Here is a 25384-nt window from a genome sequence, read left to right as displayed (position 1 = left end):
CCCAATAGGCTGGTTCTGCTTCCAATAAGGATTAATTATATCTTAGTTTGGATCAAGCACAAAATACTGTTTTATTATTACCGAGAAAAAGAAAATCATTTTTAAAGATGTGAATTATTTGATTATAATGGAGTTTATGGGAGACGGCCTTTCAAAAAATCTGAACTTTCTGGATAACGGGTTTCAGGATAACAGATGCCAGACCTGTAGTAGTATATGGACTAAAGATTCATAAAAAAAAGGTGATATGTGCTATCTTTTGATGCATAGCAAGATCATTCTGATGAACATACAGGAGGTAGGAATACTGCAACCATTGAACCATGGAATGCTCCAATGGGGATACATTTGGGCAGGGAAGGGTTACCCATGTCCCTCTAGATGTAACTGAACTAGTGAGGGATTGTCATTATGTGACTGGAGATTGGCTTTATTATGGCTGCTGTGCAGAGCAGGATGTGACCACTCTATTTACACAACAGTGATGCAATATGTGTAGTTTTTATTTTTAATCTTTGTGATACTCACGGCTCCTTGTTTTCCTCCCACTTAGTTTTTGTGTGACACTTCCTCCCCTCCCCAGGCCATGAGTTACAATCCTGTGGTTTGAAGCTCTGGTGAATCAGTCACCGAGGTGTATATATATACTGGGGAGAAACAAGGAGAAGGCAGACAGGAGGCACCTATAGGGAGACAAGAAGAGTAAAAGGCAGAGCATTCCTAGGTGTCATTATGGGTGGGCTGTGTGTTTTTGTCCTAGTTTCTATACTTTGTGCGTGGGGTCACTCTGCTCCCACAGCCAGCAAGACCCCTGTGTCAATTACATTTCCAGGGGAAATCCGTAAAAACATGACTAGTGTGGAGGTGGCGGAGGTAAGATTTGACTCTGTGTCCCCTGAACCCCGCTCATTATTATTCTTGTTACTCTGTGTATCTGTTACCATCGGTTATCCTGAGTATCTGTGCCCTTTCCATTTGAATTATTACCTGTTACTCCGAGTGTATATAAATTTCTGTCTTACCCTGAGTATCTATGTCCCTTTAGTACTTTGTGTCTGTTATGTCCTTGCTTTAAACTGTGTCTTGTTACCCTGAGTGTTCTTTATGTCTTCTTTACCCTGGACATGTCACCTCCTGTACCTAAATTCTTATTTTATCCTAGGTATATCTGTGTATATCTTTTGCTGTGTATTTATTACTCCCAACCCTGTTATAGAACTCCTTGTTGCATTAACCTGTGAATGCGTGACCTCTTCATCCTATGTGTCTCTAACCTTATGTGTCTTTTACCTCCTTGCTATATTCTTACCAGACTCTGTATATCTGGCCCAACATGTTAGCACAGGTATCTGTGTATTTGCCTTGCGTACCTCCTGTTATCCTGAATATATCTGTGCCTTATACTATGTCTCTGTTACCTGCTGTAACCTTGAGTATATTTGTCCTTGTCTTACCTTGTAAATCTTGACTTTCTCTTACTCTGACTCTTACCCTGTATCTGTACTTCAAGTTACCCTTAGTATATCCTTGCCTTACATCCTGTTACTTGAGTATCTATATTCTAGCCTTACCATATGTATCAGTTTCTTCATATCTGAGTGCCCATGTCCTACAACTACTTTCAGTACCTGATCCTTCACTTACTCGGAGTGTCCATGTCTTTCCTTAACACGAGTGCCCGTGTCCTTCCTTTATTTTGAGTGTCCATGTCTTTCCTTTATTCTGAGTGCCTGTGTCATTCCATTACTCAAAGTGCATGTATCCCTCACTTATTCAAGTATCTGTTCATTTACTCCAATTGCCCATGTCTTCTCCTAGGTCCTTATCTTCTGACCTTCTTAAGCTGACCTTACCTCTTCTGCCCCACATACCTTCATTTCTCAGATCTCCACTTGTTTTCTTAATAACCAGCTCTGTGTTTCTTGCAGTGGTATCTGGTGAAGTTTGGGTATCTGCCCCTCCAGCAGGGCTCAAACCATCATGTCTCCTTAAAAAAAGCTCTCAGCCAAATGCAAAGTAAGCTGGGACTAAAGGTTACTGGAAACCTGGATGCTGAAACATTGGATGCCATGAAAACCCCTCGATGTGCAGTACCAGATATTGGCAATTACAACACGTTTGAGGGGGAATTAAAGTGGGATCACAATGATCTCACATATCGGTGAGGAGCTTGTGCCATACCCAACAACCCATAGTTTTTCAGCTTGTGCCTTAGCCTATTAATAAGCTATTTTTGTGGGAGAGTCTATGGCTAATGATTCTTCTCTCTCACAGTATCCTAAACTACTCCCCTGACCTGGACCCCGATGTGATCGATGATGCCTTCGCCCGCGCATTCAAAGTCTGGAGTGATGTCACACCTCTGACCTTCACTCGTATATACAGTGGGGAACCCGATATCAACATTATGTTTGGAACTGAGAGTGAGCTTAAATTCATTTCTCCTCTTATGACATCATACAGAGTCACATGATCAAATAATTGAATTCCTTAAATAATATATATTAATATATATGAAAAACAATGGTAGAAATGTAATGATTATTGTAGTATTACAATACAATGCAGTAAATATCGTATATATTGTGGGAATTCACTCAGATTTGTGTTTTATTCCCAGCAGGGTTTTCCATAAGAGAGGGCAGTTTTCATTTTCACAAACAGCATTTCCAAACACACACATTTCATTCCGCTGAACAGATTGGTCCACTGGCAGACCAGAATTCCTGAATTCAGCCTATAATACACGACTGATGTTTAGAGTTCCTTGATTCTAGTTATAACTCATATTATTTTGTTTTGCGTTTACATAGTGAAAAAGATCCTCAGTGCCTTCTAATATCCCTACGTGCCATGTGGTGATATCAGAAGCCGTAGTCACAGATCCATACACCAATTTCTCTTGCAGACCATGGGGATCCTTACCCCTTCGATGGAAAGGATGGCCTCTTGGCTCATGCATATCCACCAGGCCCTGGAATGCAAGGCGATGCTCACTTTGATGATGATGAGTTCTGGACACTTGGTACTGGAATTGGTATGTACTACAGACAATACAGGGGAGGAAGAAATGTAGTACAAAACAAAAAGTGTCAATGCTAATGTTACATGGGTGAGAAGTCATCTGAAGTTGCTAAAAATAAAGCTGTTATGAGTAAGTGGCAATGGTTGTATAAGACATGCAGATATCATCTGAGAGTGAATCACGTGTAGCCTAGCAACACAGTATCATTTGGAGGCCTAACCTGAATACTTTGCCCCTGGACCTGTTGCTCTCAAACTTTGGGACTTGCCCTTCTAGGGGGGCACAGAGCACTGTCTGGTGGAGTGGCTTAGCTTAAAGGCCAATTAAGCGGAGATTTGGGGAGAGCACACTTTTTTCTAAATATACCATGAAGCCCATCCTGAAGGTCAGTTAGTGTATGAATTGGGGTAAACACTAATTTGCTGTGCTAGATATTCATGGAGCTATGGCTGAATTGCTGTTAAAGCAATGTTCTCCGAAATCTGAAGCCTTATTATAAGCTAAGGAAAGGGCCCAGATCAATTATTGCACCTCAAAAAACCAAAACCCCACTGCCCTAGACTGACCAAGGCCACAACTCTCAGACCAACTACCTCACACCCAACTTTTTCATGCCTTTAGTGGGGGGTGGGTGATTTTAGGACTTGAAAGTAGAACATTTACCTTACAGAGCAGACAGAATTGTACTATGAATATATTTAGTAGGAATGCACCAAATTAATTAATGCTGGATTTGGCTAAATACTAAATCTTAAACTATAAGGACAAATGAAACCAACCCCTAATTTGTATATTCATATCTGAAAAAGATTTGAAAATTGCATACTCTTAAAAAAAAGTGTCTAGTGCTTATTTATTCACTGGCCATATTGTTATTTGTCACATGCAGAGGACTCCAAAGGGCCAGTGATAGAAAGACCAGACCAGCTCACCAGACAGGGCCTCTTGGTTTAAAAGAAATCCCTATATAATAACTAATGAATCCCATAATTCCCTTCTCTACTATGGGGCCCTGCTGAGTGCAGGGAAGCATTTTATGTCCCTCAAACCAAGCCTTAAAGGAGAACTGATCTCATACCGATTCATCTTAACCTTTATTTTGCCTCTGGCTTTAAACCCTACTTTCTCCTTGCTCTTCAGTGGTAAAGACTCGATTTGGGAATGCCGAAGGGGCCGCATGTCACTTTCCATTTGTATTCGATGGCCAGTCTTACAACTCCTGTACAAGTGATGGACGCTCAGATGGGCTGCCTTGGTGTAGCACCACCCCAGACTTTGATCAGGATAAAAAATATGGATTCTGCCCCAGCGAGTGTAAGTATCCATATACCCAGAGAGTAACAATGTAACAAAATTACTCAAGACACTAATTTCTTGCATTTACTGCAGGGGTATAATAACTAGGGGATGTTGATGCAAATATGTATACTAAAATTATTCACACTCTCCATAGTGCTCTACACGTATGGAGGCAACAGCAACGGTGAGCCTTGTGTCTTTCCTTTCATCTTTGATGGAGTGTCGTATAAGGGCTGTACCAAGGATGGGCGTCAAGATGGATACCGATGGTGCAGCACCACTGCCAACTATGACCAAGACCATAAATATGGATTTTGCCCTAACCGAGGTATAGCTCACCTTCTATATTTCATGTTGGATCTAGCATTGATATAAGGGGATATGTTGTAAAGTACCAGACAACGTGGGGGTTTTAGAGTCAAGATATTCAAAGATGAAGGAAATTTATCACACAGATTTATGCTGAGGGATTATGCATGATCCCTGATTATTATTTTATCATAGTAGATAGATGTTCAGTCGCATGACTCTATTGCAGATACATCTGTGATTGGCGGAAACTCCCAGGGAGATCCTTGCGTCTTTCCATTCACATTCCTGGGGAAGAGATACAATTCCTGCACTAGTGAGGGGCGCGGTGACAGGAAGTTGTGGTGTGCTACAACTTCCAGCTATGACCAAGACAAGAAGTGGGGCTTCTGTCCTGATCAAGGTTCGTACTATCATTTACAGGAAAAACCCTGATAATACTTAGTGTTACTGGTTCAGCTGGCTCAACTGGACCATCCATTGTATTCCTGCTTCTGTGTGTGATATTGCTCCTGTTTGTTTAGGGTACAGTCTTTTCCTGGTGGCAGCCCATGAGTTTGGCCATTCGCTTGGTCTGGAGCACAGTGATGTGAAAGATGCTCTTATGTACCCCATGTACAGCTATGTGAAAGATTTCGAGCTTCATGAAGACGATGTGAATGGGATCCAATATTTATATGGTATAACAATTTATGTTCTTCCGCACACTGTCCGTGGTTTTTTTTTATGTCATCATTAATAGTGGTCATTTCAAATAAGGATAACATCTGAAACTATTTATAGGGTCTGGGCCACATCCCGCTCCACCAAAACCCACCGACAAGCCAATACCAACCACCACCCCATCCACCAGGACCACTACTACCACCCCACTGACACCATCCGTGAACCCTGCCCTAGATGCTTGTAAAGTGAAAATGTTTGACGCCATTGCAGAGCTACAAGGAGCTCTGCACTTTTTCAAAGACGGGTAAGTAAAAACAGGAGGAGTTGATGGAAAATGATAGAGCTACAAGAAGTTTAAGAACATACATAAAAGAGTAAATAAGTACCAGATTACATTTGTGTATGTAACAGGGCTATTTACATGACATCACATCAATTTATATTTCTATCAAAGGTTGTTCTGGACTGTGACCTCCAAAAATAAGAATGCGCCACAGTCTCCTCGCAAAATCTCGGACACATGGCCAGCCCTTCCCTCTAAAATTGACACTGCATTCCAGGACCCCACCAGCAAGAACATGTTTTTCTTCTCAGGTACTATAGGAATCCATCAATTAATTCAAGCAGAGGTTGAAATGTGAGAAAATATATGCCAAAGAGGAAAAGTAATTCTACTATGGAAAAACAATATTATTAGTGTATTTTATTTGCAAAAAGACCAAGTAGGGAGAAAAGCAGTGGCACTTCATTAAACTTTGCTTTTAGTTTACTCAGTCAATATTGCCTTTTTGCAGGGCGCAAGTTCTGGCAGTATACAGGGAAGAGTGTCTTAGGTCCACGCAGCATTGAGAAGTTGGGTCTGAGCAAGGATGTGGAGGGCATCATGGGATCTTTTGCTCGTGATAATGGAAAGGCCCTGTTATTCAACGGGGAGCGATACTGGAGGTAAGGAGATTACATCAGGCTTGAATGAACAATAACACGGAGGGAGAGATAAGCCTTCATTTAAGAAATAATGAATATGAGAAATCAAAGGAAATTGATGATGTTTCTAAAGGTGCTGAGAGTCAAAAATGCTGCTCATCCAAATGCCTGAACATTTGGAGAAGAAAGCTCTATTAAATAACATGGGTAACATTTCATATCTGTCTTGGGTTAGAATAAAATGGCAGTTGGGGTCGGACTAGAGGTGGCTAAACATGGACCAAAAAAATCTGCTGATAGACCAAGTCAGCAGTTTACTAGCCATTGCATGGGCCCTCCGACGGGCAGGTTTAAGAATCCCATCGGATCGAGGACTGCACCGGTTCGTTGATATGGTCCTTACACTGACCACCTGTTGCATTCCTGACATAGTGATCCAATTGTTGGGTCCTAGGGCCCACGATCGGATCAGCCCAATATTTCCCACTCAGGTTAGGCATATTGGGGCAGGTCGCTTGGTGACCTCTCCAAAAGAGAGAATCTGCAAATGTAAGGCCACCTGTTACCAAAGCTAAATAGACTTTGTTTTAAGTGTTGAGATTAGCAAACATCTCATGGGCATATCTCCAGGCTCAATATGTCTCCTTCCTTTTTTAGGCTTAATGTAAAGACATTGACCATCGACAAAGGATACCCACGACTGACAGATGTAGACTATGCTGGTGTTCCAAGTGACTCCCATGATGTTTTCCTGTACCAAGGTAGGTATATGGGAGACTGATGACTTGCAGGATTGGGCTTATAGTCTGGTAGAAAGTATTTTAGCACAGGGGCATCACCAGTATAAATGTGTCTTTTATTGTACCATTCTACTCGTTAAATTTAAATTTAGCTGTATGTAAATAAATCTATTAGTCACCTTCATCTGTCTACCGTCCAAATATTCCTAAAATACCCAGACACCCACCTAACCTGCCAGCCACCCACCCACCCACAGCTTGATAAAAGACCAGTTGGTCTGAAACGTTGCTGTAATGCCCTTGGTCCAATAAAGGCCGTTTTATTCTAAACAGTGGGTGCTGTACTAATTTCTTAGCCACCCACCCACCCAACCAACCACCTAACCAACCACCCAACTAAACTTGGCAGGTGTCTGTATGTTTTAATGTCTATCTATCTCTTTCTCTCTCTTTTTCTATGTAATTGTCATACATATTCACATATATGTTTACAAGCTTAAATTCTTGTCTCCTGCAGGGAAATATTACTTCTGTCAGGATCGCTTCTTCTGGCGCATGACATCACGCAAGCAAGTTGACAGAGTTGGTTATGTCAAATATGATCTCTTGCACTGCCCAGAGCAAAAATAGATAGCTGAGGAAGAGTGGGTTGGTGTGTCTACGGCAGTGACCATTACTTTGGGGAAAGGGTCAGGTTATTAATGATATGAAATTGAAGGGGTTTACACTGTACTAGTTGCTGTTGTACCCTTGAGTGCCAAACAAATTTGGTTAACTGTTGCTAACGGTATCAATTTTTTCACTATATACAGATAAGGAACTGCCAGGTGGACTCTTGTATTATGTGATCTAATTTCTACTGGCTCCATATCTATGCAAGGTCCCAAAACATTTCACTATGGAGCAGCTTCCAAATGTATTAGCAGCTATCCACATCAATTGTGTTCTAGTTTGCCTTAGTGAAGGCTTAGTAAACTAACATTGTTGCCAATGCCCAGCCCATTAAGCTATTGCAATCACAGCTCAGTGACATCACTTCTGATGTCATGGTCCAGCATATAATCAGCTGCAGTTATGATGTAATACTATATTTCACAGGGTCCATACCAAAGTAATTGTAGGTTTTTTTGGGGGGGGGGGGTGACATATTTTGCAATCCTATGTTGAAACTGCACATCATTCAAGACTCTCCACACTCATAGGATCTCCAGGGCTTTCTTTTGTCCCCAGTGTTAAGCCACTGATTTTCCCTGTACCACTTTTAGGCCTAAAGGCAGAAACAAATTCCTTATAGTGATAATCTTTAGAAGCAGTACCTGTCTGAACCAGTTAGTACTATTTACAGATGCTCAAGCAGTTTGCCTCTATGCCCTATAAGTACTTATTGGCAAGGGTTTATCACAATGATTATGGCTCCAAGACAAAGTCATCTGTGTGTACCTAGCCTGAACAGAAGAATGGTTCTTACACACTGGATGGATGGCTGCCAGTCTTAAACACCTCTACAGTGTAGGATGTGTGTTCGTAACTTTTTGGTCTGCCTGGAGCAGACTATGAATTAAGTGTGAAATGTGTAATTTGATGAAGTCATGAAGTGATAGAAGGAGGGTTCTGTATAGAGATTACAATAATATATCATTTTCTTTTCTAATAAATATTATTTCTCTCCAATGTACAAACTTGCGGTGTGTTCTTTATGGATGAACAAAACAATGGCCAACGGGCAAGGCCATGAGACTTCTATGAATGGAGGGGGGGGGCTGGTGTGGAGAACTGAAGGAGTTATACAGAGCAGGAGATGGATTTGCAGTAGGGATTGTATGGATCAATGAATGAATTTTCGAAAGACATTACACAATATTATGAGTTCTAGGGAGGGTTACATGGAGCAATAGGAGGAGTTATAGGGAGGGGTTGTATGGAACAATAGGAGGAGTTATAGGGAGGGTTATATGGAACAATAGGAGGAGTTTTAGGGAGGGTTATATGAAGCAATTGGAGGAGTTATAGGGAGGGTTATATGGAGCAATATGAGGAGTTATTGGGAGGGTTATAAAGCAATAGGAAGAATCATAGGGAGGGTTATATGGAGCAATAAGAGGAGTCCTAGGGAGGGTTATATGGAGCAATAGGAGGAGTTCAAGGGAGGGTTATATGAAGCAATTGGAGGAGTTATTATAAAGCAATAGGAAGAGTCATAGGGAGGGTTATATGGAGCAATAAGAGGAGTCCTAGGGAGGGTTATATGGAGTAATAGGAGGAGTTATAGGAATGGTTATATGGAGCAATAGGAGGAGTTATAGGGAGGGTTATATGGAGCAATAGGAGGAGTTATAGGGAGGGTTATATGGAGTAATAGGAGGAGTTATAGGAATGGTTATATGGAGCAATAGGAGGAGTTATAGGGAGGGTTATATGGAGCAATAGGAGGAGTTCTAGGGAGGGTTATATGGAGTAATAGGAGGAGTTATAGGAATGGTTATATGGAGCAATAGGAGGAGTTATAGGGAGGGTTATATGGAGCAATAGGAGGAGTTCTAGGGAGGGTTATATGGAGTAATAGGAGGAGTTCTAGGGAGGGTTATATGGAGTAATAGGAGGAGTTATTGGGAGGGTTATATGGAGCAATAGGAGGAGTTCAAGGGAGGGTTATATGGAGCAATAGGAGGAGTTATAGGGAGGGTTATATGGAGCAATAGGAGGAGTTATAGGGAGGGCTACATGGAGTAATAGAAGGAGTTATAGGGAGGGTTATAGGGGGGTTATATTGAGCAATAAGAGGAGTTATATGGAGTAATAGGAGGAGTTATAGGGAGGGTTATATTGAGCAATAAGAGGAGTTATAGGGAGGGTTATATGGAGCAATAGGAGGAGTTATAGGGAGGGTTATAAGGAGCAATAGGAGGAGTTATAGGGAGGGTTATATAGAGAAAAAGGAGGAGTTATAGGGAGGGTTATATTGAGCAATAAGAGGAGTTATAGGGAGGGTTATATGGAGTAATAGGTGGTGTTATAGGGAGGGTTATTTGTATAGAACAATACAATGGGGCTCATTTATTAAAGCAACGCAGCGCATAAGTGGACGCAAAAGATTGTCTGCGCCATCACAAGCGTGATCGCTAATATATTTGCGTGATATTGCGCATAACACAGAGCTTTTGCGATGGTTTTGTTTATGCGCATTGCACAAAAGATTGGGCATTTATGTCGCAAACGATGCCGTGGTTGTTAGGGGCGTGGCTGTGGGCGTGGCTACAATGTGCTTGCACTGCGGCCGTCGCAGATTTGCGTTTGTATATGTGCAAAACTGCACCCGGGCAACAGCACCACAATTTTTACGACTGCCTCTTCGTGGCGTAATAGTAACGCTCTTCAAAATGCGCATTCCTGCCCAGCTGCGCTAGTATATTCACATTTTTGCGTTTCATGTTGCTTAAAAGAGAATTTTATATATGTGTGCAGAGCCACACTGCTAAACTGGGTTCTGGCAAATACAATGGTGCTGCTGTTGGTGGGGATGTTTGTTAACTCAAAGTTAACTCAAAGATGAACAACCCCTGTAAAGTGCATATTAACCACGCCTTCCACCCAACATGTTTATATTGACCAAGGTTCCTTTAAGGGTATCAGGTAGGCTAAACACCTTTGCAACCAAACAAATATTAGCACAGAAACAAATGCAGATGCGTCTAAGTGAACGCAATATGCGCAATATGTGACGCAACTAATTAAAGCAGCGCCTTCATACATGAGCACAACTAATCCTTACCTTTGCGGTATCTTCCTGTGCGCACAATTTATTATAAGCACTGCGACAGCTGATACACGTCGCACCTGTCTGTGTCTACATTAGCGCACAAATTGCACTGTTAAGGTATCGTGCACTACATTATTAAATACTCGCATGCGCTGGGCAAATGTAAGGCCACTGCGCTCTTTTTAGCGCTGCGCTGCGTTAATAAATGAGCCCCAATGAGTTTTGGGGGTTTATATTAAGTACCTGAAGGATTTATAATACAGCATCATACAGAACTACAGGAGTTACATGGAGTAATAACAGGCATTATTAGTAGGGTGATATGAAACGCAAATTAAGGGCAATGAAAACAAAAGGAGTGAGTATTAAAAGAAGCATTAAATTAAAGAGTGGCAACAGAATCTTGATGACTAGCTTTCTGCGCCATAATAGATCCTTTCTCTCCTCTGATGGAATATAATGCAATGTAACCTCTCTGCTGGTTGCCATGGAGACACAAGGGATGCAGGCTTTATTTGTGTGCCCTGACCAATGTACCTGGAGATATAGAGAGAGAGGCCTCAGCACAAAGAGGGAATCATAGTGCATTCTCCCACCTGATTACTGAACACAGAATGTGCTACTGAGTGTAAGATAGTTTGGAATTTGTGCAATTAATATTATAGAGCACATAAGTACTTTATGGAGTTTAAAAAACATACAATAAATAGTGACAAGGGATGCATCATCTTTGGTTTCGGTTGAATACGGAGTCTTCCTCATTATTATCTTGTAACTGCAAGAGCCTTGTTTCAGTCACATGCCAGGGGGGAATAACTGCACAAGCAACAATACTTTTCCTTATCTACATATACCTACAATCTAACATGTGGCCTAGTTATAGAAAGGTCCTTGATACGGCCCTTGCTATAATGTTTTTAATTTCATATGTCTGGAACCTTGTTCGGGGGCTAGAGAGGCCCTGACCAAATATGGGGCCAAAAAAATCTGACCATTATTGGGTTAAACTGTGTTTTACAGTTCAATGTTGGGCCATTATCTTTTCACCTTGTTTATAAAATGTTTATTATTTTGTTGAGCATTTTACAGGATTATGTGTATTGCAGGGTAATATTGTTTGCATTGCTACTTCCCAACACAGGCTAGGAAAGACCCCTGGGAGTTATTCTCCCTACAGAGAGGACCTTTTATGGCCCCATTCATTTGGACACAACCTAATGACATCATGGCCCACTCAATGACCCAAAGTCTTTTTGCTCAGGCCCGGAATTGAGGAAAGGCCGCCACGGCCCGGGCCTAGGGCGGCAGGATTTTAGGGGGCGGCATGCTGCCCAACCACACCCACATTGGTTCAAAAACACTGGGGATGCACAGGAAATACAATATTCTTTTTAATTTCCTATGTGCCAATCCCCATTGCTCTGGTGCTAATAATGAAAAAGGGGAGGGGACTGGGGTGACGAACGGCAGTGAGCCTAGGGGCGGCCGCTATGTAAATCCAGCCCTGTTTTTGCTTATTATCTTGAAGTGAATTAAAAGACAATATGAACACGCGAGGGATTTGAAACTAGAATCTACAATTTGACCTTATTTATTATTTAAAAAGCTACATTTTATTGGATCAAGGGAAACTCGCTTGATCCAATAAAAATTTTTTTTTTGGACTTCAATAAATAACCCCCACAGAGATGTGATAAGGAAGCTTGGAGTCAGCCAGCATGAAACAATGGCATTCTAAGTGAGGCTTAAAATAGAACATTCTTTTTAGTAGGGATGTACCTAATCCAGGATATGGTTCGGGATTCGGCCGGGATTCGGCCTTTTTCAGCAGGATTCGGATTCGGCCGAACAAAACAAGAAAGTAAAAAATGTTTCCCGTTCCCATCCCTAATTTTCATATGCAAATTAGGATTCGGATTTGGTTCGGTATTCAGCCGAATCTCTCGTGAAGGATTTGGGGGTTCGGCCGAATCCAAAATAGTGGATTCGGGGCATCCCGACTTTTTAGTTAAGTTAAAAAAAATTAAATGGACGATGATGTTCAATTTAGATCAATATAGGAATACTCAGTACATTTTGTGAACACTGAAATAAATATAGTACACGGGGTAGCCAGCACTCACAAATAAAAGTTTAACTTGCCTGGGTGCAGTTTCAAAAAAGTCAAATTGATATCAAGCAAAAAAGATCCGCACTCTCAGGATTTATATTAATCTAAAAAGTTTTAATTGCGAGACTAACGTTTCGGCCTCCTCCGAGGCCTTTCTCAAAGTGTCTAAAAGTTGGTAGATACACAAATAAATACAAGAGTTTGGCGGGAAACTTGACACATTGAATCTGACGTAACGCCATTTAAATATTGCTCATTCTATACAGACAAGTCAAAGGACTACAAAGCACATATACAAATAGCAGCTATAGACAATCCCATTTAAAACAATGTATCCATTCTACTCATAAAAACAAGATATTGTGTAACTATGTTTCAACCACTTAGTAACACCATAACTAAATGATTGTTCAGAGTATCTTTAAACACTGTTGCAAGAAATAGCTTAAAATTGAGTTAGATTGACAGGCCTGCATGGAGACTCGTTCGTCATTTATAATATTTATTTTATAAATTGTTATTTTGTTAATATTTAAAACTACCACTCGGATTGCAGGATAATAGTCCCTGCGGTTATTCACATATTTTAATCATCAGGTGTGGGCCAAGCTTCTATATAAATATCTTTTAAGGGTGTTGCCTCACCTACAGGGAACCCTTAGAGTTAGTATCACTGTGTGAACTTAACCCATACATTGCAAGTGTGGCTATTATAACTATTCGGGCGTGTGTATCGATTCCCTCCTATACGTATAACCAAGGACTGTGGACTCTAAGTATATGTAGCCCTCATGCTAAGTGTAGTATTATAAAGGTAACCCCTACACCTATAATTCTTAAGTGCAATGTGTACCATAAACCAACAGTGTCACTCCTACTCGGCTGTGTAGAATATGCCTAAGTGTATTCATATTACTATAAATCAAATAAACATGACTATATGTGAGTCTAAACGTAATTAACATATTCACCATCATGATTAGAAACATTGATGCGTATTAAGTGCCGGATATCTCCACCAAAAAACAAAGTTATATGAAAATTATTCTATAAAACACACAAAAAAACTAAAGACAAATGAAACATTTATAAAAAGAGAAAAGTGTGCAAGGGTCCTGATATCAGAGTCAGTTTTTTTAACAAACACCATTACCTTAAAAGGATCCTGTCATCGGAAAACATGTTTTTTTCAAAACGCATCAGTCAATAGTGCTACTCCAGCAGAATTCTGCACTGAAACCCATTTCTCAAAAGAGCAAACAGATTTTTTTTATATTTAATTTTGAAATCTGACATGGGGCTAGACATATTGTCAATTTCCCAGCTGCCCCTGGTCATGTGACTTATGAATAATTTCCAATCTACTCCTGTGGCGTTCATCACTTTGGGAGTAATGAGTGTGAACTTCGATTTCTCTGTGGATGACACCTTTGTGAATGGACATACTTTATCCGATAAGTTTATTAGTTCCCCATGCATTTGCATTACAGACAGTAACAGGTTAATCCTGGACAACAAGAGGTTAGTAAGACATCACACATGCAGATAGGTTACTAACTGAACTTTTCTCCGAGACTCTAAACAGACTCTGATATCGGGACCTGTGCACACTTTTCTCTTTTTTTAAATTTTTTTATTTATCTTTAGTTTTTTCGTGTGTTTTATAGAATAGTTTTCATATAACTTTGTTTTTTGGTGGAGATATCCGGCACTTAATACTCATCAATGTTTCTAATCATGATGGTGAATATGTTAATTACATTTAGGGGCTGATTCACTAAGGGTCGAATATCGAGGGTTAATTAACCCTCGATATTCGACTAGGAATTAAAATCCTTCGACTTCGAATATCAAAGTCGAAGGATTTAGCGCAAATACTGCGATCGTACGATCGAAGGATTATTCCTTCGATCGAACGATTAAATCCTTCGAATCGAATGATTAGAAGGATTTTAATCCAACGATCGAAGGAATATCCTTCGATCAAAAAAACTTATGAAAGCCTATGGGGACCTTCCCCATAGGCTAACATTGACTTCGGTAGCTTTTAGCTGCCGAAGTATGGGGTCGAAGTTTTTTTTAAAGAGACAGTACTTCGACTATCAAATGGTCGAATAGTCGAACGATTTTTAGTTCGAATCCTTCGATTCGAAGTCGTAGTCGAAGGTCGAAGTAGGCCATTCGATGGTCGAAGTAGCCCAAAAAATACGTTTTTTCACTTCGAATCCTTCACTCAAATATAGTGAATCGGCCCTTAGACTCACATATAGTCATGTTTATTTGATTTATAGTAATATGAATACAGTGAGGCATATTCTACACAGCCGAGTAGGAGTGATACTATTGGTTTATGATACCCATTGCACTTAAGAATTATAGGTGTAGGGGGTACCTTTATAATGCTACACTTAGGGGCACATTTACTAAGCTCGAGCTAAGGATTCGAAGTAGAAAAACTTTTTTTGGGGTACTTCGACCATCAAATAGGCTACCTTCGTCTTAGATTAGAACGATTCGAAGTAAAAATCGTTCAACTGTCTCTTTAAAAAAAACTTTGACTACATACTTCGCCACTTTAAACCTACCAAGCTTCAATGTTAGCTTATGGGGACCTTCCTCGTCAGTTTACTACGTTTTTTTTGATCGAAGGAAAATCCTCCGATCGATCGATTAAAATCCTGCGAATCGTTCGATTCGAAGGATTTCATCGTTCGAGCAAACGATTTTTCTTTCGATCGTAGGATTTGCGGTTAATCCTATGAATTCGATAGGATTTTACCTCGATGGTCGAATCTGAGGGTTTATTAACCCTCGATATTCGACCCTTAGTAAATGTGCCATTTAGCATGAGGGCTACATACACTTAGGGGCACATTTACTTAGCTCGAGTGAAGGAATAGAAGAAAAAATACTTTGAATTTCGAACGTTTTTTTTGGCTACTTCGACCATCGAATTGGCTACTTCGACCTTCGACTATGACTTCGAATTGAACGATTCGAACTAAAAATCGTTCGACTATTCGATAGTCGAAGTACTGTCTCTTTAAAAAAAAACTTCGACCCCCTACTTCACCACCTAAAACCTACCGAACCTCAATGTTAGCCTAGGGGGAAGGTCCCCATAGGCTTTCTAAGCTTTTTTTGATCGAAGGAATTTCGTTCAGTGGATGGATTAAAATCCTTCGAATCGTTCGATCAAACAAATTGCGGTAAATCCTTCAACTTCGATATTCGAAGTCGAATTATTTAACTTCGACATTCGAATATCAAGGGTTAATTAACCCTCGCGACCCTAAGTAAATGTGCCCCTTAGAGTCCACAGTCCTTGGTTAAATGTATAGGAGGGAATCAATACACACGCCCTAATAGTTATAATAGCCACACTTGCAATGTATGGGTTAAGTTCACACAGTGAATATATATAGTGAATAAAGTACCCCCTCTTGTAAAATATAAGGATATTATAAGTTACCGAGGAGTTTCATGACCATATAAAAACACGAGGCCGAAGGCCGAGTGTTTTTATACGGGTCATGGAACTCCGAGGTAACTTCTAATATCCTCATATTTTACAACTGGGGGTACTTTATTTATTATAATACACAAATTTTAAATTTCAGTGAGTCATGTGACAGAAATGACATCAGAACTCACCGTTTATAACTGATGACATCAGAACTCACCGTTTATAAGGATATAATTTACAGGATATTCATGGCTTTTGTGTATTATATATATATATATATATATATATATATATATATATATATATATATAATACACAAAAGCCATGAATATCCTGTAAATTATATCCTTATAAACGGTGAGTTCTGATGTCATCAGTTATAAACGGTGAGTTCTGTTATATATATATATATATATATATATATATATATATATATATATATATATATATATATATATATATATATATATATATATATATATATATAGTTAGTAAGGTGCAAATAAGAACCTAGGACCATTAATTAATAGGCAACAGAGCTTAGTGCTAGACTTCAGGACATTTTGCCTCTTTATAAAGACACGGCTCTGTCCATGGTACTGAATAACATATTCCCAGTCCTATGGACAGTGAGGCAGCAGAGGCAAACAAAACGGCATCTAACACTGGTATAAATGAAACTCATTTGCAGGATAAGAAAATAACAATAATACCCATTTATAACAATGGTACATTTATACCTAATTTTATATATATATATATATATATATATATATATATATATATATATATATATATATATATATATATATATATATATATATATATATATATATATATATATATATATATATATATATATATATATATATATACATATACATATACATACATTTTACAAAAAAATAATTAAATTCGAAATTCATGTGTGTTTAAAACATTTTCCTAATAATCTCAAATAACAACGATAGTTTCACAGGGACTATTTTTCCCCATGTCTCAATGCAAATTGCCCATCATTCATTGCAAATCATGGAGGATTCACTTTAATTATCGTCACAGTGACTGATCCATCATTACACCAATATCCTGAATGGCCCACAGTGAATTTACAAAGCCCAGGTCAATATGCTATTATTGGAGGATGCACCGGTGCCCTATGGAATTGCAGAAAGATCAAAAATTTGATTAACCTTTTTGCTAAAAATGTGAATGACAAGTTTCTCTGCCATTTCCCCATAGCAAATCATTTACTTCTCTGGCTATTGGGAATGCAAAGTGTGAATAAGCGTGAATGGTCACATACAGCTTAATGCTAAGAAAGCTGATTTTGCCGTATTTCCCTTGCAGGTGCACTTGCTGTGACAAGTCGATTCTTGTAGGGAAGAATTTACAAATTCCTTGCCAGCGATTTTTATGGGGGTGGGATAGTGCTTCCAGTTTTGGTCAGACACTGTTGTCATACAGGTCAGTAGGGTGCATTCACTTACCTAGAAGCAATGTGCAATTTTGAGTGCAATCATCATATTTCTTTCCACAATGCAATACAATTCTAGCACAACTGTGGACACAACAGGGCGATTTACATTACAGGCGATTCACAAAAAATAGATGCAATGCTTCATTATAAATTGGGAGCAGTTGTATTGAATATTAGGTGCAAATGGGCGGCGCCTATTGATGCATGGCACGAAGGGGAACCCTGGAACCACCACCTGGCCAGCAGATAGCAGTGTCAATAGGAGCAGCAGTTCAGAACAGAAGGAAGTGCAACTATATAGTGCAACTATATGGAAGTGTGAAGAGCACATATTGATATAAGCACCTTAATGAAAGTGGATTTAAGTGCAACTTACTGTAGGGAAATATGCAAGTTACCCACTGCACTCATGGATGTAAATGAGCTTGAATATCTTCGATAAACAAAAAGTGGTTCGGACTTTTTTAGACTGGCATTATAAAACAGGGTCAACATTTGCCCAGGCTCTAGACCTAATAATATCAGATGTCAGTATTAACTGTTCTTGGGAAGTTTGACTAATAAAAGCAAACATCTAATTGGATACTAGCTAAACGTGTACAAGCCTCAAAGGAAAGATGTGATCTGACTTGGACTGTTGGGCCAAAATTGTCATTTCTTGGACATATTTCAACACTTGGATGGATGCAGCTTTTATTACATGTTTACAGCAGTCACATCCAATTGACAGTGCAAGCACAATCAAACTAAATCTCTAGTGTCAGAAATCATGAAATAATTGGAGTAGAAAATAATACACTACACGTATAATAAAAGTGGAAGCCCCAAAGCACAAGGAAGAAAGAAACACCTCCCATTCCTGCTTAAAGACCATTGATGCATAAGCAGGGTAAAAAAAAAAACAAAAGAGGAATCAAATTGGTGGTTACAAAAGCAGATTGTTTTCACGAGCCACCATTATATTCTTATGTTTATGTTGTATTTTGTCTGTTTCATGGCCAACCTACTACAGTTTGCCCTTCATATGTAGGAAATTACTATGGAATTCAGGAGCTCAACTGTGCCAATAAATCATAATTAGTGTTAAAATAGGAGTCTCCTTTCAACCACCCAACAAACATTTTATGCTGCTAACCCCTTTCCCAAATGCTGGATATATTAAATATAACCCACACGGTATGATAGAAGATCTGGGTGCAACAAAGGATTGTGTAAGAATTTACTTATAGCTGAAGCCTAAAACTGCTCACCATGAAACTTAAAGGAGAAGGAAAATCGTGTACCACTTGGGGGTGCCAAATGTTAGGCACCCCCAAGTGAATGTATTTACTTACCTAAAACCCGGGCTGGTGCTCCTATCAGCAGAAAACTGCACCGGCCCGGGGTTATTCCAACGAACACCACGGAGCGATCCTCTTCCGGCTTCCTCTTTCTTCTCACAGCTGCACATTCTAGCTTTTTCATTCTACTGTACATGCGTTTCCCCCGTGAAATTTGAAGAAAGAAGAAGATGGAAGAGGATCGCTCCATGGTGCTCGCTAGAATAACCCCGGGCCGGTGCAGTTTTCTGCTGATAGGAGCACTGACCCGGGTTTCAGGTAAGTAAATGCAATCACTTGGGGGTGCCTAACATTTGGCACCCCCAAGTGCTAAACGACTTTCCTTCTACATTAAGTGGCCCTGGTGCAACTGGCTTTACATAGTTACATAGTTAAAATTGGTTTGAAAAAAGTCACCAGGTTCAACCCCTCCAAATGAAAACCCAGCATCCATACCCACACCCCTCCATAAATTATATAGAATTTGCACTTGAGGGGACACTATGCTACAATCACAATTCCAAACTTTTAAACACAGGCTCATGATTCAACCTATGAGTAAGTATCTATGTAGAGACAAAAAGCATCAGGCCTTTATGTTTCTGATGGGGACAATCAAGTGGATTTGATTTCATCCCTTCCAGTTTATTCTGCTGCCTGGAGTAGCGCCAGTCAGGGAGGTTACGATTACAGCGTTGAACTGGAGTTCTGTGCGCCTAAAGGGGAAGCAACCTCTAGCCCCCCCCCCCCCAAAGTGCCATAACTGCTGTTGTACATGACAAGGCCACCCACTTCAGCAGCACCATGACACTATAGTGGCAGGGACAGGCTGCAGGACTTGCCTTGGGATCCAGGGAGCAAAAGGATTGGGGTCAACCAGACTTGAGCTGGATCTCAAATTCTATGCAGTCTAGTTCTGCAGCTGCAGTATATATGAGACACTGTCTGGAGGCCACAACCAACTTTTTTGTAAATGTGGAAATGTCAGGTTGCTATGGTTTCCTCTAGGTAGGATGTGGAATGATAGGCAGAACCTAATTTTCTGAACTCAACACAATACCTGAAACTGAAAAATACACATCCGTTATGTCAGTGCTTCTACTGTGCTTGTGTACCACACACTGATCCTGGGATTAAAGGAATTGCTCAGTGTAAAAATAAAAACTGGGTAAATAGATAGGCTGTGCAAAATAAAAAAATGTTTCTAATATAGTTAGTTAGCCAAAAATGTAATGTAATAAATCAGCATTTAAAGGAGCAATTCGGTGTAAAAATAAAAACTTAGTAAAGCCAAAAATGTAATATATAAAGGCTGGAGTGACTGGATGTCTAACATAATAGCCAGGACACTACTTCCTGCTTTGCAGCTCTCTTGGTTTCCACTGATTGGATACCAGTCAGTAACCAATCAGAGACTTGAGGGGGGGCCACATGGGTCATATCTGTTGCTTTTGAATCTGAGCTGAATGCTGAGGATCAATTGCAAACTCACTGAACAGTTATGTCCCATGTGGCCCCCCTTCAAGTCGCTGACTAACTCTGAGTTATAGAGCTGAAAAGCAGGAAGTTGGATTTTGGCTGCTTTATTAGACATCCAGTCACTCCAGCCTTTATATATTACATTTTTGGCTAACTATATTAGAAATATTTTTCATTTTGCACATAAAATCTATTTACCAAGTTTTTATTTTTACACTGAACTGTTCCTTTAAATGCTGATCTCTATTAAAGGGGTACGATGAAGGTACACAACATGCAGTGTGGGGAATGTAGCCTTAGAAAGCACATCATCTAGACAGTTATACAGTATTTCCCTTTGCATAAAGCGAGAAGCAGCTGACTGCATTCGGAATTATTACATTTAAAGACATTTTACCATATGGACATTCCCTGCAGCAGGAATTAGGCAGTTTCTGTATTTTAAGCATACTGTACGTCCTGACCAATCAGGGAAGGTGAAATGTCTTTTCTATGTAAAAGCCATTTGAGGATTAGCCTGAGCCGATGACACAATGGCACGCAGGCTTTTTATAGACATGAATGTTGACATCGCCTCCTGCTGGCTTCAGCACAACTTGTCACAGCACAAACGTACAGATATGTGTATAATATTACAGCCAGGCTGAGGCGAAAAGATCATTATGACAAATCTGTGTTGATACGTGATTTTTATATGCAGCGAAAAAGAGAAAGGTTACCATTTAATGGGGGTGTTCACCTTTGCATTAACTTTCATTATGATGTAGCGAATGATATCCGGAGACAATTTGCAACTGGTTTTCATTTTTTATAATTTGCGGTTTTTGTATTATTTAGCATTTTATGCAACAGCTCTCTAGTTTGCAATTTAAACAAGAAAGTACAGTATCCTTTATAATACCTAAGTGATGGAATTCCAGATATAATAAAGCCTACATCCATATGGTCACAGAACTCCTCATATCATAATAATTTACATTAGGCACTACATTATCCCTTATAATAGATGAGTGATACTCGGAGTTCCTGCAGCCTTGTGCCTTCATATGGTCACAGAACCCCTCAGTGACTTCTAATATTCTTATTTACAATACGGGGTACATTATTAATTATAATACATGAGAGAGTTCCCTGTATATCTCAGACTGTAGCCTTGTGCCTTTATATGGTCAAATAAACCCTGAGTAACTTTTAATATCCTTATAATTTACAGCAGGGGGTGCATTATCCCTTATAATACACAAGTGATACTCAGAGTTCCCTGTATAACTCAGCCTTGTGCCTTTTATATGGTCACAGAACCCCTCCGTAACTTCTTATGTCCTTATTTACAGTAGGAGGTGAATTATTCCTCATAATACATGAGAGATACTTGGAGTTCCCTATATTACTCAGCTTACAGCCTTGTGCCTTTATATGGTCACAGAAACACTCAGTAACTTTTAATATCCTTATAATTTACAGTAGGGGGTACATTATCCCTTATAATACATGAGTGATACTCAGAGTTCCCTGTATAACTCAGCCTGTAGCCTTGTGCCTTTATATGGTCACAGAACAACCCCTCAGTGACTTCTAATGTCCTTATTTACAGTAGGAGGTGAATTATTCCTCATAATACATGAGAGATACTTGGAGTTCCCTATATTACTCAGCTTACAGTCTTGTGCCTTTATATGGTCACAGAAACACTCGGTAACTTTTAATATCCTTATAATTTACAGCAGAGGGTACATTATCCCTTATAATACATGAGTGATACTCAGAGTTTCCTTTATAACTCTTCAGTGACTTCTAATATACTTATAATTTACAGTAGGGGTGAATTATCCCTTATAGTACATGGGGTAGTGTGACCTGCATCACCCTGTGTCTTCATATGGTGACAGAACTTATTTCTCTGTCAGGGAGGGATTTTTTTCGGTGGCAGCATAACCCTGGAGGTGAGGTCCTCTGATGGTGGACTCCAGTCCAACAGTTGGTGGCCATATATAAGAATTAAGTCAAATGCTTTTCCAAAGTGACATATAATATCTGTATAATTTAACACTTCTTATTCTACAAAAGCTTCAATGGGTCATCGCTGAGCACAGTTTAGAAGGCTGACCCATATGCATTATGAGGATATATTTGCATGTTTGTTTTTTCGTGTATTATATAATCAAATACAGGAAAAAAGAATTAGAAGCACACTCAGTGTAGAGGAGAAAGCTATTTGCCTTTTTAGGTATTCCTTTAAGACATTGGCATGATCATATGCATGAATTCTTGTAAGCATTTGGACTTCTGCAATCTGCTATTTTTAAACCCACTAGAGAGACACAGAGAGCAGTAATGGAAGTGAGAATCAAACTTGCCCTCCCTCCCTACCAACTACATTTCAGCGTCCAAATACAAGACTTGCTTATGGGTGTAGGTGGGGGGTTGTAAAAAAAAAACAATCATAACCAGGTATTTGTAAATGGAAAGCAATTCCCAAGGATATTTGTGTTTTGCACTTAAAGCAGTTCAGGTTGATGAAGATGTTCTGCTCCACTTAGACGCTTCACTGCTCCGGCTCTTTGTCTTTCCACTGCTTTTTGGCTGTACACGTGAGCTTTCTATTATAAGTCTTCTTGAGTTCCAACGAGATATTTTAAAGCACATTTATTACTTGGCACAGGCAGCCAGTACATTTATAATGTAACCAGAAAGTGGCTGCCTGAATATAACCTGCAATGACGGCACCCCTGTCGCTGACATGAAGAATAGAGCCTTCTGCATCTCCCTATACAGATATGGTGTTGCCCATCATTTATTATGTTCCCTATACCAATTACTATATTTCCTATAAAATGGCAATTATGCCTTCATTCCTTAAATGTCTCTTTGTATATATCTAAAAGAGCTATGAAGACATAAATACAATGGAATGCCTGTTGCTTTGCTTCCCCCCAGCTTTCAGGAAGGAATTAGCTGCTTGTTGCAAAGTTGTATAAAGTAAAGGGCAAAATTCTACTATTTCAATGTAATTTCCAATCTGATTGTAAATAAATAGTTATGGACCTGTTATTCAGAATGCTCAAGACATGTGATTTTCCGGATAAGGAATATTTCTGTAATTTAGATCCCCATACCTTAAAGGAGTTGTTGAGTTAGAGAGAGATATTCTGAGAATTTGCATTTGGTTTTCATTCTTTATTATTTGGGGTTTTTGAGTTATTTAGCTTTTAATTCAGTAGCTCTCAGCTCAGCAATTTCAGTAATCTGGTTGATGGAGTTCAAATTACCCTAGTGACCATGCGCTGATTTGAATAAGAGACTGGATTATAAATAGGAGAGGATCTGAATAGAAAGAGGAGCAATAAAAAGTAGCAATAACTATAAATGTGTAGCTTTACAGAACATTTGTTTTTTTTAAATGGGGTCATTTGATGGAAAGAGTAAGGCAAATAATTTAAAAACTATAAAAAAAAAATAATTATTAAGACCAACTGAAAAGTTGCTTGGAATTGTTCATTCAAAGTAAATTTAAAGGGATACTGTCATGGGGAAAAAAAAATTTCAAAATGAATCAGTTAATAGTGCTTCTCCGGCACAATTCTGCACTGAAATCCATTTCTCAAAAGAGCAAACAGATTTTTATATATTCAATTTTGAAATCTGACATGGGGCTAGACATATTGTCAATTTCCCAGCTGCCCCAAGTCATGTGACTTGTGTTCTGATAAACTTCAATCACTCTTTACTGCTGTACTGCAAGTTGGAGTGATATCACCCCACTCCTTTCCCCCCCCCAGTAGCCAAAACAAAAGAACAATGGGAAGGTAACAAGATAACAGCTCCCTAACACAAGATAACAGCTGCCTGGTAGATCTAAGAACAACACTCAATAGTAAAAACCCAAGTCCCACTGAGACACATTCAGTTACATTGAGAAGGAAAAACAGCAGCCTGCCAGAAAGCATTTCTCTCCTAAAGTGCAGACACAAGTCACATGACCAGGGGCAGCTGGGAAATTGACAAAATGTCTAGCCCCATATCAGATTTCAAAATTGAATATAAAAAAATCTGTTTGCTCTTTTGAGAAATGGATTTCAGTGCATAATTCTGCTGGAGTAGCACTATTAACTGATGCGTTTTGGAAAAAACCATGTTTTCCGATGACAGGATCCCTTTAAAGGTGAACCACCCTTAGAAGTCTGCTAAAAAAATCATGTAAACATTTAATTAAACCCAATAGGCTGGCTTTGCTTCCAAGGATTAATTATATCTTAATTTGGATCAAGTACAAGATACTGTTTTATTACAGGAGAAAAGGAAATTATTTTCAAAAATTATAATTATTTGTAAAAATGGAGTCTGTGGGAGATGTTCTTCCCATAATTCTGAGCTTTCTGGATAATGGGTTTCCATATAAGGTATTCTATACATCCTGATGATCATATATATATATATATATATATATATATATATATATATATATATATATATATATATATATATACACACACACACATTTTAACATCACAAAAAAAAGCAATTGGACGGCACTCTGGTTTAAAAATGTATTGCAGCACACTGCGAATAGGTATCACCTAAAGCGTTTTGGGAACAGTGGCGTAACTACCGGTGGAGCAGGGGGTGCAATTGGGCCAGGGCCCGCACCCCCGCAGTGCGCACTGGAGTCGGCTGCAGCCGCACGGACGAGGGTGGGGCCCGGCTGCACAGCCCGCACCAGGGCCCGCCCCCACCTAGTTCCGTCACTGTTCGGGAACAAGAGTTGTTCCCAAAATGCATTTTTAAACAGAGTGCCTTCTAATTGCTTTTT

At 39.4% G+C, this 25384-nt stretch overlaps 1 protein-coding gene across 1 annotated transcript; it reads left to right on the top strand.

The window, feature by feature from the left end:
• The first annotated feature begins 670 nt into the window (after positions 1–670).
• On the top strand, positions 671–7623 carry mmp9.2.L (matrix metallopeptidase 9 gene 2 L homeolog). Its single transcript, NM_001097836.1, is given in 13 exon segments — positions 671–873; positions 1929–2161; positions 2275–2423; positions 2909–3037; positions 4166–4339; positions 4479–4652; positions 4863–5036; positions 5158–5313; positions 5417–5603; positions 5754–5893; positions 6094–6244; positions 6881–6984; positions 7481–7623. Coding segments are annotated over 13 exon segments (2025 nt in total). The 5' UTR covers positions 671–732; the 3' UTR covers positions 7594–7623.
• Positions 7624–25384: the final 17761 nt, after the last annotated feature.

The sequence above is a fragment of the Xenopus laevis genome, chromosome 9_10L (genome assembly GCF_017654675.1).
Source record: "Xenopus laevis strain J_2021 chromosome 9_10L, Xenopus_laevis_v10.1, whole genome shotgun sequence".
NCBI classification, from domain to species: Eukaryota; Metazoa; Chordata; class Amphibia; order Anura; family Pipidae; genus Xenopus; species Xenopus laevis.
Note: the sequence above shows the minus strand (reverse complement) of the source record. Positions and strands in the feature narration are given on the sequence as shown.